Source organism: Myotis nattereri, assembly GCF_964212035.1.
Source record: "Myotis nattereri genome assembly, chromosome: 8".
In the NCBI taxonomy this organism is placed as follows: domain Eukaryota; kingdom Metazoa; phylum Chordata; class Mammalia; order Chiroptera; family Vespertilionidae; genus Myotis; species Myotis nattereri.
In genome coordinates, this window is record NC_138083.1 from 33,972,158 (window position 1) to 33,984,142 (window position 11,985).

At 55.6% G+C, this 11,985-nt stretch overlaps 1 protein-coding gene across 2 annotated transcripts; it reads right to left on the reverse strand.

Moving 5' to 3' along the window:
* Positions 1–444: 444 nt before the first annotated feature.
* On the reverse strand, positions 445–8,990 carry DUSP15 (dual specificity phosphatase 15). 2 transcript variants are annotated; one of them, XM_081096755.1, is made up of 8 exons: positions 8,751–8,990; positions 8,058–8,091; positions 6,446–6,528; positions 4,394–4,443; positions 3,360–3,434; positions 2,078–2,249; positions 1,778–1,802; positions 445–1,001 (listed from the first exon to the last, which is right to left on the reverse strand). In XM_081096755.1, the coding sequence occupies exons 1-8, from the start codon at positions 8,769–8,771 to the stop codon at positions 514–516; spliced, it is 948 nt and encodes a 315-aa protein (XP_080952881.1). In that variant the 5' UTR covers positions 8,772–8,990; the 3' UTR covers positions 445–513. The 2 variants fall into 2 exon arrangements, with proteins under 2 accessions (XP_080952881.1, XP_080952882.1); XM_081096756.1 differs by lacking the exon at positions 1,778–1,802.
* Positions 8,991–11,985: the final 2,995 nt, after the last annotated feature.

Sequence of the window (11,985 nt, forward strand, 5' to 3'; positions counted from 1 at the left end):
AACCACCCAAACCAGAAAGAGCCGCTTCTCAGCAGCCCTCACGCCGGCCGCCCCTCCTCTGGCCGCGTGGCCCCTGGCGAGCTGCCCGCCCGCCCGGGATTAAGTGAGCTCGGGTATGGAAAAGGCCAGGCGTGCGGGGGGCAGTTACCAGCCAGTGTCTGTGAACAGGGAAGGGGAGGGAGTCGGAGGGGAAGAGGGGGCTCAGGGAGGAGAGTGGGGAGGGGAAGGGGATTCAAAGAGGAGGGAGGCCGAGGCTCGGGGAGAGATGGGGGGAGAGTGTCAGAGAAGCAGTCAGAATTCAGCCCAGAGGCCTGCAGTCCTACCCAGGGGGCCGGCTCTTACCCCAGCCCCCCCCCCCCCACCCCCCGTTTCCTGCAGGCTCCCGGCCCCGGGCAGAGTCCTGCCGCCGCACCTCCGCTCAGTAACTGGGAGGCACTCAGAAAGGCCGCTCTGTGTGTCTTTAATACCCTGCGGGCCCGTCCGACCGCACGCCCTCCGCCCCCAACCCCAGGCCTAAGGCACCAGGTGACTGCAGCAGGCGGGCCCCACCCAGAGGAGCCGGGCCGGGGGCGGGCGCACGGCCGCAGACCAGCGGGGCGGGCAGAGCGGGCAGGAGCAGGGGGCCGGCCGCCGCGGGGCGCCCCCCGGCGCTGGGCGCTCCTGGAGGCCGCGGGCGGCCCAGACAGCCCCCGGCGGGGGAGCGCCCAGGAGGAGGAGGGGCGGGCTCCTCACTTGCCGCCTCGGCGGGACAGGCACCGCGGGAGGCAGGAGAAAGTCTGCTTGACGCGCGCCAGCAGCGGCAGCGGCCCGTGGGCTTCGCGCGGCGCCCGCGGCACCAGGCGCTGCAGGGTCCCCTCGGAGGCCGAGGCCTGCGGCGCGGGGGGGGCGGCCGAGGTCGCGGAGCCCTGCCGGCAGCGCCTGCACAGCGGCAGCAGCGAGCGCATCTCCTCCTCGTCGCGGAACGGGCTCTCTCCGAAGCGCTCCTCCAGCTGCCGGCGAAGCTGGGGTGGGATGTAGGGGTTCGGTCGGGGCCAGGCAGTTGGCCCGGCCCCTCCCCAACCCTGGGGCGAGCTCTCCCCACCTCGCTAGGCCCCTCCCCTTCCCGAATGTCCTCTTAGCCCCCCTTCTGCGCTTCCATGCCCCTTACTGAGCCCCTCCGTGAGTCCCTCCCTCCCCCTGAACCCACTTTCCTTTAGGACACCCCATCTTCCAGACCTGCCAGCGTGACCCTCCCCCTGCACAGCAACTCCACTCACACGGGGCCTCTTCTGTGCCTGCCTCTTCCCTAAAGCCTTGCAGATAAGCCTCTGGATGCCAGCCTGCCACCTGCTGGGAGCCTTCCTGCACTTGCTGCTTCTCTCTCTCTCTGTCTCTCTTCCCCGGTTGCCCCGAAGCCTCATTCCCTGATATCTCCATGTGCCATCTGCCCACTGGGCAGAAGAGAAGGGAGTGCTTTGGCCTCATCAGGGATGCAGCGGGGAGTAGATGGACATTTCTCTCCAAAGGGGCCCACACGCTCAAATGCCCTTCAGGTTCCAGGCAGGTAGAGCAGGGAGTTCTGGGACCTGATCCAATGGGAGGGTCCAGAGTCTGGCCCAAAGGCGTTCAAATTCTCAATGAAAAAGAAAACATCTAGTATCCAAACAAAATACACCCAGGGACGATATTAGCTACAGGGCCATGAGTTTGAGGCCCTAGAAAAATCTTCTGCCAGGTCTGAAGCAGAGGCTAAATTCTTTTTTTGTGTTTTTGTTTGTTTGTTTTTGTTAATCCTCACCCGAGGATATTTTTTCCATTGATTCCTAGAGAGAGTGGAAGGGAAGCGGGGAAGAGAGGGAGAGAGAGAGAGAAACATCGATGTGAGAGACACACATCGATTGGTTGCCTCCCACATTCTCATCAAACCTACAACCCAGGTACATGCCCTTGACCAGTAACCGGGCCCATGACCCTTCAATCCATGGGCCGGTGTTCTAACCACTGAGCAATGCTGCCAGGGTTCAATTCTTTCCAAGCAATGCTCAGCTCAAGTGGGAAGAGCCTCCCACCCTGCCCCAGCCCCTGCCCCAGTCCTTACCTTCCGGGAAGTGCCCCAGCCAAATTCTTCAAGCTGCTGCCTAAAGCCTGGGTTGGGGTTAGCAATGGGCCGGGTGGACTTGATGGCTTCGAGCACTTCCCGCCAGCCTAGTCCCGTCACAGTCATCACATACGCTGTCACGATGGTGGTGCTTCGAGAGATGCCTGCAAAGCTGATTACCCCACCCCAAGCTTCAGGGAAGGCCCAGTCTTCTCTGTGCCCCCCAGACATCCCATCCCCACGTCCACTCTCCCACCCTTGCCTCCTGAGCTCCAACCACAGGACCTACCAGGACCTATCTTCCCACCTCCAGGCCTTTGCCCATTCTGTTCCCTCTGCCTGGAGCATCCCCAGGCATTCCTCCACATTAAAGTCCTGAGTGAAACATCATTTCATTCGTTCATTCAACAAACATTTACTGATCATCTGTTATTTTTCAGATACTGGGGATCCCGTGGGAAGTAAAACAGAGATGGTCTCTGTCACCCTGATACTTAGTCTGGTTGGGGGAGACAGACACTAAGCAGGGAAGCAGCTCCAGGTGGTGACAATGAAGATGAGTCGGGGCCAGGAGGTGGTATAGGAAGAGACATTAATCTAGAGGGGGGATGGGGAGGATGAGGGCAGCTGTTCCCAGGGAAGTGACACCAAGCTGAGTCCTGAACAGTATGGAGGAAAGACCATGAGGTGGGACCTGGTGGGTTTGAAAAGCAGGGAGATGGCCAGTGCACTTGGAGCAGGGAAAGGAGGGAGAGAGGGTGAGAGACAAGGCTGGGGGAGCTGTTCCTGCGGCTGGGGCTCTGGCACAGGGTTCGTGCTCAGTGAGAAGTTACGAAACGAGTGACATATACTGGGCTAGGGGCTCCTGGGAAGCCTTGGGGGTCCCGTCTCCCAGCCTGGGGTTCTCCACTGCCCTGCACTACTATGGCCTCAAACGCCTGGAGGGGAGGGAGCCAGAACTATTGGTGGGTATTTGGTTACCTGCATGACCTCACCTGTCCCTCCCAAGAGCCCACCATGGCAGCATTCTTTTCCCCATTTTACAGATGAGGAAACTGAGTCTCAGGGAGAAACAGCTAGCTGGCCTTGGCCTCACAGCTGGTGAAGGACAGCGCCCTGATCTGAGCCCCCTTGCAGCTTCTACCAGCTGAACGGTGGATTGTCAGCCACTGTGACAGCTGGACAAGATCTGCCACACGTTCCTCCTTCCCACTGGATGAGTGCGTGTCTGGGGAAGAGGACAGCCACCTACTTCCTTTCTCCCCAGCACCCCGTTACTCACCAGTGCACAAGGCAGTTCCCCCCGTTGAGGCGGCAGCAGTGGATGAAGTTGATACATTCTTTGAAGTGCTTTTTGCTAGAGAAGAAAGCGATAGGGAGGGAGCACTGGGGGGGGGGGGTGTCTCCCAGTTGTCCCCCTCCCCATTTATGGGATGGCAAGAGACAAAGAGCCTGGGGGTCCCTAGGTCAGCTCGTGCGTGCAGTGAGTAGGGGCCAATGCTGTCATTTGAGGTGGGGATGTGTGTGAAACAATAAAGAAAGACCAGTCGTGGCAGATCCCGCTACAGAGGCCGGAGAACCTCCCCAATGTGTCCTGGGCACCCTATTTCCACAGGGGAGGAGGCATCTTGATTTTTCAAGGAAATGGGTGGGAGGAGACACAGGGGGCCCCCTGCTCTGGGGGTCTGCAATCAAAGCATCCGGGGACAGTGATGGTCTACAATGGGGCTGACAGCAAGATTCCAGAGGGGCAGGGTGCCTTGTCGGGGCCCCTCCCAGGCTGGAGGCACGGCTGCTAACATGAACAAAAATCCTGGGTTCGGAGCCCCCATTATACTCCAGGCCTCGTCCTGGATCCTCAGCCCCTGCCACCTGATCTTGGAAAGCCCCCTTGATGCTGATCACACCCCCACTGTCCCTCTCAGAGAAGGGAAGTGACTTGTCCAAGGTCACACGGCAAGTAAATGGCAAAGCCTGGCCAGAATCCAGATATCTTAACTCCAAGGCCAGGAACCAGCTGAGCCTGACCTTTGCAAACCCGCTGGTGCAGCTGACCCTGTGGGACGGGGAACTTTCTCCAACTCACAGCAGCAGGGACTCAGCGCCGGTAGGTTAATGGTCTTGGTCAGGGGCACAGACCAACGCGCGGCTGAGACAGAGTCTAACTTGGGGCTGGTGACCATCGGAGCTGAGGTCCTAGGGCAGCTTCCTGGTCTGAGTCCTCTCTTTTCCCCCTCACACCACTTCCCTTCCTCCCTCCCACCACCAGCGGAGGCAGCTGTCTGTCCATCTGTCGGTCCATCCCAGGGAACTTACATGGGTACCTCCGGGTTGTCGGCTACTGGGATGCGAAGGTAGGTTATGCCCTGAAAGTACAAAACACACACAGGCAGTGGGAGGGGGCTTGCTTGCACCCTCTTACCCCAGCCCGGGCCCCGCAAGCACCTCCTGACCCCAGACCAGTTCCTGCCCCTCTCTGGGCCACAGTTGTCCTCTCTGTTCAAAGAGGACCTCCCAGCTCTGACCATCTGTGATTCTAGAACCTTCTAAGAAGTTGATAAAAAGGATCCAGGGACCTTTCTTTTAGCCAGGAAAGGGCCACTTAGAGTGACTCCCCTCCGAATGAGGATTACAAAATTACATAGTAAGAAGGGCACCGCAGATTTTATTTTCTTGAAAAGAAACAAAAATTATGAAAGTGAGTTTACACTTCATGAATTGTGGTTATAAAATTTGTGCTAATTATTAAAATAATCAAGGAGTGGACTGTCACTAGTTTTTCCAATGAACTTGTTCCAACATCCCTCACTTCGTGCTTCACCTTCACACAAGTTCATAAAGATGATTTTTGCCCACATTCCAAGAACCTCATCACCTTTCTCAAGGACTTGTCTTAATCACTTGATATTCAAATGGCTCTTTTCAGGTGCCTGGCCCACCAATGGCCAGTGGCTAAGGGGCCCCAGCCAGATCCTCATTTGTTACAGGCTTCATGTGAGAGCCCAGCCTTTCTCTAACTCACTTTCACCAAGGTCACTCAGCCCTGCATCTTTTGCAAGGCTTGCAATTTCATTTGCAACACATTTGGCCTTGCATTTTCAGGGCATAATCAACCTCTGACTGGCAAATTCACTGATGGATGGAGCAGGAGAGACGCTTGGGAGAAGAGGGGAGGGCTGTTGGAGCAGGGATTCATTTTACAAGCAGTCATTTCATTAGTAAATATATTCATGACTTCACAACCTTCCCCACGCAATCTAGTGACTGCATACTCTAGTTACTTCAAAACAAGCCTGCACTATAAAGCAAAATCAGACTCCATTGACCTGAAAATTTCTTCTTTGAATGACACTGAGGATCATAGATTATTGGATGTTGCTCTCAGAAATAATCAAATCGGACACACGGGGAAACTAAGGCCCAGAGAGGGGAAGGATCCTGCCTAAGGCCACACAGCAAATCTGTGACAGAACGTGGTCTGAATCTCAGATCTTCAGAGCCCTTCCCCACCCCCAGTTCTTTACCTCCAGATAAGGAGGAAGGGTCTCTGTTCATGCGATGAGGATGGTTAACTTTGTATTACATCAGCTGTAAATTGTTAAGCACCTATTGTGTGGCTTGCAACAATTCAGTGAGGTCAGTACTCTCATAAAATCCCCTTTACAGATCAGGCAACTGAGGTTCAGAGAGGCGACGTCCTGTACCCAGTCCTGTACCCACGGTTATAGAGCGTAAGTGAAGGTGTGAACTCAGGCCTCCTGACTTCAGCACATGTGGTCGGGATTGCCTGCTTTCTTCCTCTGGGTCAAAACACCCTCACCTCCTTTTCCCCAGGAAATAATACTCGATAATACCAGCACCAACTGCTCCTGTGGGAGCCACGCTTTACAGTGTGCAAGGCATCCTCACCATCCTGCAGCCCATTTGCCCCCCTCACAACAGCCCCCTGGGGCAGAGAGAGCTGAGGGACCAGAGGCCCAGGGAGGCAAAGCCACAGCACCGGGTCCCAAAACGAAACATGGAGCCCAGAACCATCCATTTGGGGTCATCTATTCAGTTGGGCAATGGGAAGCCATGTGGGGGCCTTGTTATGGCTCAGTGGAGGCACTGGAGCCAGATGGCCTGTGTTCAAATTCTAGCTCCTTAACTTCCTGGATGTGTGAATTTAGGCACATTACTTTACCTCAGTTGGCAACCAGGGATGCTAATGTAAAAGAGGCCAATTTTCAACCAAATGAGATACATGGGTCAGGAAGGCAGTAAAGGACTGGCACATAGTAGGTACATGATAAATGGGCTTGGGGGTGGGGGGGTTCTCAAGCCCCCTCCCCGATCTATGCGCAGCCCTGGGATGGGGGTAAGGAGTACCTGTATCAGAGGCTGAGGTGACTCATGAATGGAGATGATGTGAGTGATCTTATTTCGGCCCAGCTGATCCGGGTCTTTGGCATCTGAAAGAAACAGGAATCTTGAGCCAGTCTGGCAGGTGTGACCATGTGTTCCTGATGGCCAAGTGAGAGGCGACTCCCTGCCCAACTCTCCTTCTCACCTCACCCTCTCCACCTTGGTGGACCCTCTGCCTGGTCCCGGCTCCTAGGCCACCTCCTACTCCTAGCATAACCGGTCCTGCCACACCCCTAGGCTTCAGTCTTGTCTCTGGGGCACCCCCAAGTAATAGCCCGGCATCTCCCCCGCCTTCCCTGTGCTATTCTTTCCATCTCAAACACTCCTTCCTGGCATACCCTTGACCCAGTAATTGTACTTCTAGGAATCTTGTCTACAGAAGGGTTTGTTCACATGAAGTTTTGTGTGCAGGGGACGATGTTCTCTGCAGTGCTGCTTAAAACAGTAAAAACATCAGAAATAGTTAGAAGTGGGAACAATCTAAGTGTCCACCAAAGGGAGCTGGATAAAAAATGGTATATTCACACTTGACTACTATGTAGATCTTTATGTGCTGATGTGCAAGGATGTCCACAATATATTATTAAATGGGAAATACAGGTGACAGAACAACATGCAGAATAGGTTTCCATTTTTGTTTTAAATCTAGTATCTGTATCGACAAAGAGATGAAAAATGACCTGGGGGCAGGCCCCACAAACTGGGCTATCAGAGGTCATTTCTAGGGGCTGGATTGCCAGTATATACAGACCTTTTATAATCAAAGTATATGGCACAGATCTCCTCTGTCTCCATTTGTCCACATCCTCACCCAACACGTTTACTGAGTGCTCACCAAGCTCAGTCTTGGCTTCTGCCCTCACGGGAATTCGGGCCTTATTTAGCCAAATACTCAGAAAGCAACGTGCATGTGCTGCTGAGGTGGCTCCAGGGAGGAAGGGATCAGGGCTTATGAGAGGGGCACCTGAGCCCTTGGGGGACAGGGTGATGGGGAAGGCCCTATCCCAGTTCAGATGCCCCTCCCTCTCGGAAGCTTTCCCTGACTCTGCAGATGGAAGTGACTTTTCTCACCATGGGCCCCCCAAACCCCGGACCAGCCTGTCTCTTAACACAGGCCCGGGGCAGGCAGAGGGCCAAGGCCTTGGGGCACAGTGGGCAGTGCTGACTGACCAATGGAGTTTCTGAGGTAGAGTCCAGTCTCCAGGACTGCTCCTCCTCTGAGGAGGTTGAGGGGGGCGGGGGTCTCCAGCTTCCCAGCTAGAAGCAAACCTGCAAACAGACCTCACCCCAGCACCTTTAGGGGTGCTGGTCTGGTGCTGGGGGAGAGGCTAGGCTCCCAGCAGCTGCAGACTTGCCCAGCGCCCAGCATTCTGAGCCCTTTGCCCCGGAGACACTTCCCCACCCGTGTACCTACCCCTCCATCCTCATGAGCTCTTCCCCCTCCCAGCCTGGCATCACTTCCCGGCCCCCAGCCCCATTTCTGAGCGCCTCCAAGGTGCGTGGGCCAGAGCGTGCATGACAGACGTGGGCCTGGGACAGGCAGAGTGCCATGGCCGGGGCAGTGGGCAGTGCTCACCAATGAAGTTTCCGAGGTAGAGTCCAGGAAGTACCTGCAGGAGGGACAGGCAGGGTGAGCCGGCAGGGTCAGCGGGGTAGGGGAGCCTGCCCTTCCCACCCCTGCAGCTGGAGGCAGCAGGAAGGCTGTCTGAACCTCAGGACAGAGGGGCCCTGTCCCTCTGGGGGCCTGGACCCTGTGAGAGGGGTTGGGGAGGCACCAGGGGGCACAAGGCAGGCTGCCTTGGGTGGGGGTGGGAGGAAAGCGGAGGGAGGGCACGAAGACCAGGGGGAGGGTAGGAGCAGCAGGGAGAGGGAAGGGGGAGGTGGACTTGCCAGGGTGGGTGGTGGGGAATTCTGAGGAGGAGGGAGTGGGAAGGCAGGAACAGGAGGAGGCAGAGAGTCCAGAGTCAGAGACGAGAGAGAGAGAGAGAGAGAGAGAGAGAGAGAGAGAGAGAGAGAGAGAGACTCCCTGACACGGAGAAACAGTCACAGAAACAGGCAGATACAGAGACACACCAGGAGACAGAGACAGGAGAGAGAGAGAGATACAGCCCCGGAGAGACACACAGCGAAATCCGATCTGAGAGTCACAGGGAGAAAGAGACAGACACAGGGACTCGGCGGGAGCCGGAAGGTCAGAGGCGGGCGGAGCGAGCGGGGCCGGCGGGGTGGGGGGGCGAGCAGGTGCGGCCGCGGGCCCCCGCCCACCTACCTTGGTCATGCCATTCCCCATGATCCCCGGGCCGGGGGTCCGGCCGCACCCCCAGCTCGCAGCCCCGACAGCGCTCGGGTCACAGCTGCCGCGATGGCCCAGGCCCAGCGCCGGCGGCCTGGCGGGGAGCAGGGGGCCCGGCGTCCGCGGCCGCGCCCAGCCCGGCCCAGCCGCCGTCACCGCCCGCCGACCCCCGGCCACGGAGGGAACTGATGGAGCCGCCGCCGCCGCCACCGCCGCAGGCTCCTCCTACCCCCTCGGTCATGTGGGGGCCCCTCCCGCGGGTCGCGGCGGGGACTGGACAAAGCCCCAGTGTGCCGGGCCCAGGGCCCACGGGACAACGGCAGCTGGTGGGGCCGCGTGGGGCCGAGGCCTCCGGAGGCGGGGGCGAGGCGCCCCCCCACCCTGGCACCGGCAGGCTCGGCCGGTGGGGGCGAAGGAGCCCGCACCAGGGGCTTGGAGACCCAGCTCCCCGCTCCCCTCTGCCCCGACTTCCCAGCGGGCCCCGGGGCGCAGCACGTTGCTCCTCGGGCCTTGGGTTTCTAGCCGAAAAGCGAAAAGCGATGGGGCTGGACTTGGATTGCTGGGGGTCCTGTGTTCTTCGGCTCCTGTTTGAGACGAGAGAAGTGGGCGATTCCTTCCAACTGTAGCCCCCTGTCCCGCCACACTCCCCAGGCAGGCATCCTAACAGCCAGCCCTCCTCCTGCCCCACTCACAACCATCTGTTCTCCCATCCTTCGGCTCATTCATTCACTGACTCATCCTCCCATCCATTCATTCATCCTCCCATTGACCCTCCCATCTCTTCATCCCAACTACTTTGACCTCTATGTGGATGGTGCCATTTGGGTCAGTTCTGCTGGGACCGGGCACATCTGTCCCTGCCGCCCCCCCCCCCCCCCCCAGAAGTCAGAGGTGAAGGGAGGTGAGGAGAGGGTTGCAGTTACCTGGTCCCCCAGAGTAAAGGACACGGCAACAGGATGTAGTTGGAGGCAAGAGTCCTGAAAAGTGATTCTGGAGACCAAGGTTCCAGGCCCTATTCCCCTCTGACCTGCTGGGTGACCCTGGGCAAGTCCCCTGGGAGTCCCAGCTGCCCTATCTGTGTGCTCAGTGTGCTGAGGGGAGCCCTTCTGCGACTAGGACCAAAGCTGGAGAATAGAAAGTGATGGAGACCAGACACCTCTGTGCGACGGAAATAGAAGCAGCGGAGCCAGCTGTCCTCCCCCATCTACAGCAGCAGGTGACTGTGCCGGGAATGTCAGTACAGATAAGGACAGAGGACTGACAGAACCTGTTGGAAACGCGATGACTGGAGAAAAAGAAAACCTTTGTTTTTGTGTTTCTTTATTCCTCAAATTCACAGCATACCTGGGGCCTGTGTCAGTGTTCTCCGAGCCCAGCGTTCTCATAAAAACCAAATTACTCAACAAGTACTCGCCGAGTACCTATACATGGTGGGTACTGGGAGCACGCAGGTAGAAAAGGGAAGCAGTTCCTATCTGCATTGGCTAACAGTCTAGAACAGCGCTGCCCAATAGAAATAGAACATGAGTCACATGTGTGACTTAAAATGTTTTAGCAGCCACATTAAAAATGTAGGAAGAAACAGATTGTTAATGATGGTTTAACCCAGTATAGCCCAAGCATTATTATTTCAACATGTGGTCAGTATTTTAAAATGATTAATGACATTTTACATCTTTTTATGGTAGGACGTCTTTAAAATTCAGTGTGTATTTTACACTTCAAGCACATCCCAATTCAAACCAGGCACATGTCAGTTGCTTCACAGCCATATCTGTCCGCTAACTACAGACGGGACACCTCAGGTCTAGGAGGGCGTCCGAGCAAAATAAGCAAGGAGACAAATAAAGCTTTTACAAATGGTCACAATTTTCTATGAAGGAAACAAAAGCGAAAAAGAACCTCTCTAAATAGGTGACATTAAAGTTGAGACCTGACATAGAAGAAGGACCCAGCTATTTAAAAATTAGACAGAGGTGTGTGTGTGTGGGGGGGGGGGGGGGGGAGTAGAGAGATTTCCAGCAGGAAAAAACAGCAGGGGGAGGGGCAGCCAGCATTGCTCAGTGGTTGAGCATTGACCTTTGAACCAGGAGGACACGTGTGGTGGATTCCCAGTCAGGGCACATGCCAGGTTGTGGCCTCAATCACCAGTGGGGGAGGGGGTGCAGGATGCAGCCCATCAATGATTTTCTCTCATCATTATTGTTTCTCTCTCCCTTCCTTTCTGAAATCAATTAAAAAATGTTTTTAAAAAGAACAGCATGGGCAAAGGCTCTGAGGTGGGAAAAGGCTGGCCTTTGGAAAGAGCTGGTGGAACTGGAGGGGAGGAAGCCAGAGGGAGGTGGTAAGAATTAGGCTGAGAGGAGAGAAGCAGGGAGTGTGCAGGATCATGTGTGGCCATAATTGAGGGTGTAGGGTTTTCTTTTCGGTATGATGGAAAGCCAATGGGAAGATGTAGCTGGGGAAGCCATGTCACCTGGTTTACATCTTAAGTCCATCACTTTGGCTCCTCTCTGGAGTGTGGATTAGAGAGCAAAGCAGAGAGGCCAGGGAGGAGGTTACTGTGCCCGCTCGGGCAAGAGATGATGGTTTTCCCACCTTGAAAATCACCACCTGTGCCACAGAAGTGAAAGCAGGGTTATTCATTCATTCAACAAGTACTTACCGGATGCCGGATTATAAGTGAAAAATTGCACCTAAGATGTACTGATACCTGACTTGAGTTCCCAGAATGCCCTACCCATGGATGACATAAAGAACTGCTGCTGAGTGGGCCTGAAGACTAGTCCCTCACCATGGCCCTGGCCTTAGCAGCTCTGTGAACCTGGGCAGGCAACCCAATTCCCCTGGGCCTGTTTCCTCATCCATAAAGGCGAAATTATAACAGTCTTTTGAACTCCTACTTGGTTGTTGGGAAAATAATCAAGTCACCGGTACAAAAGAACTCTCTGTTGGGTTAAAAGATCTGGAAAAACAAACACCCAGATATACTTATTAGGTTGAACACATTTAATAACTATTAACTGTTTATCTGTTGAAAGTGTTAAGTTGTTGCAAAGCCCAATTTGCTGTCAATAAGTCATGAAGTGACTGGTTTATAAAGCCAATAACAAAAGGATACTAAAATGCAGGCCTCATCTTATCATTTTCTTGCTAAGAACCCTTCAGTGGCACATGATGGTAGGAAAAATAATGGATCCCCAAAAATGTC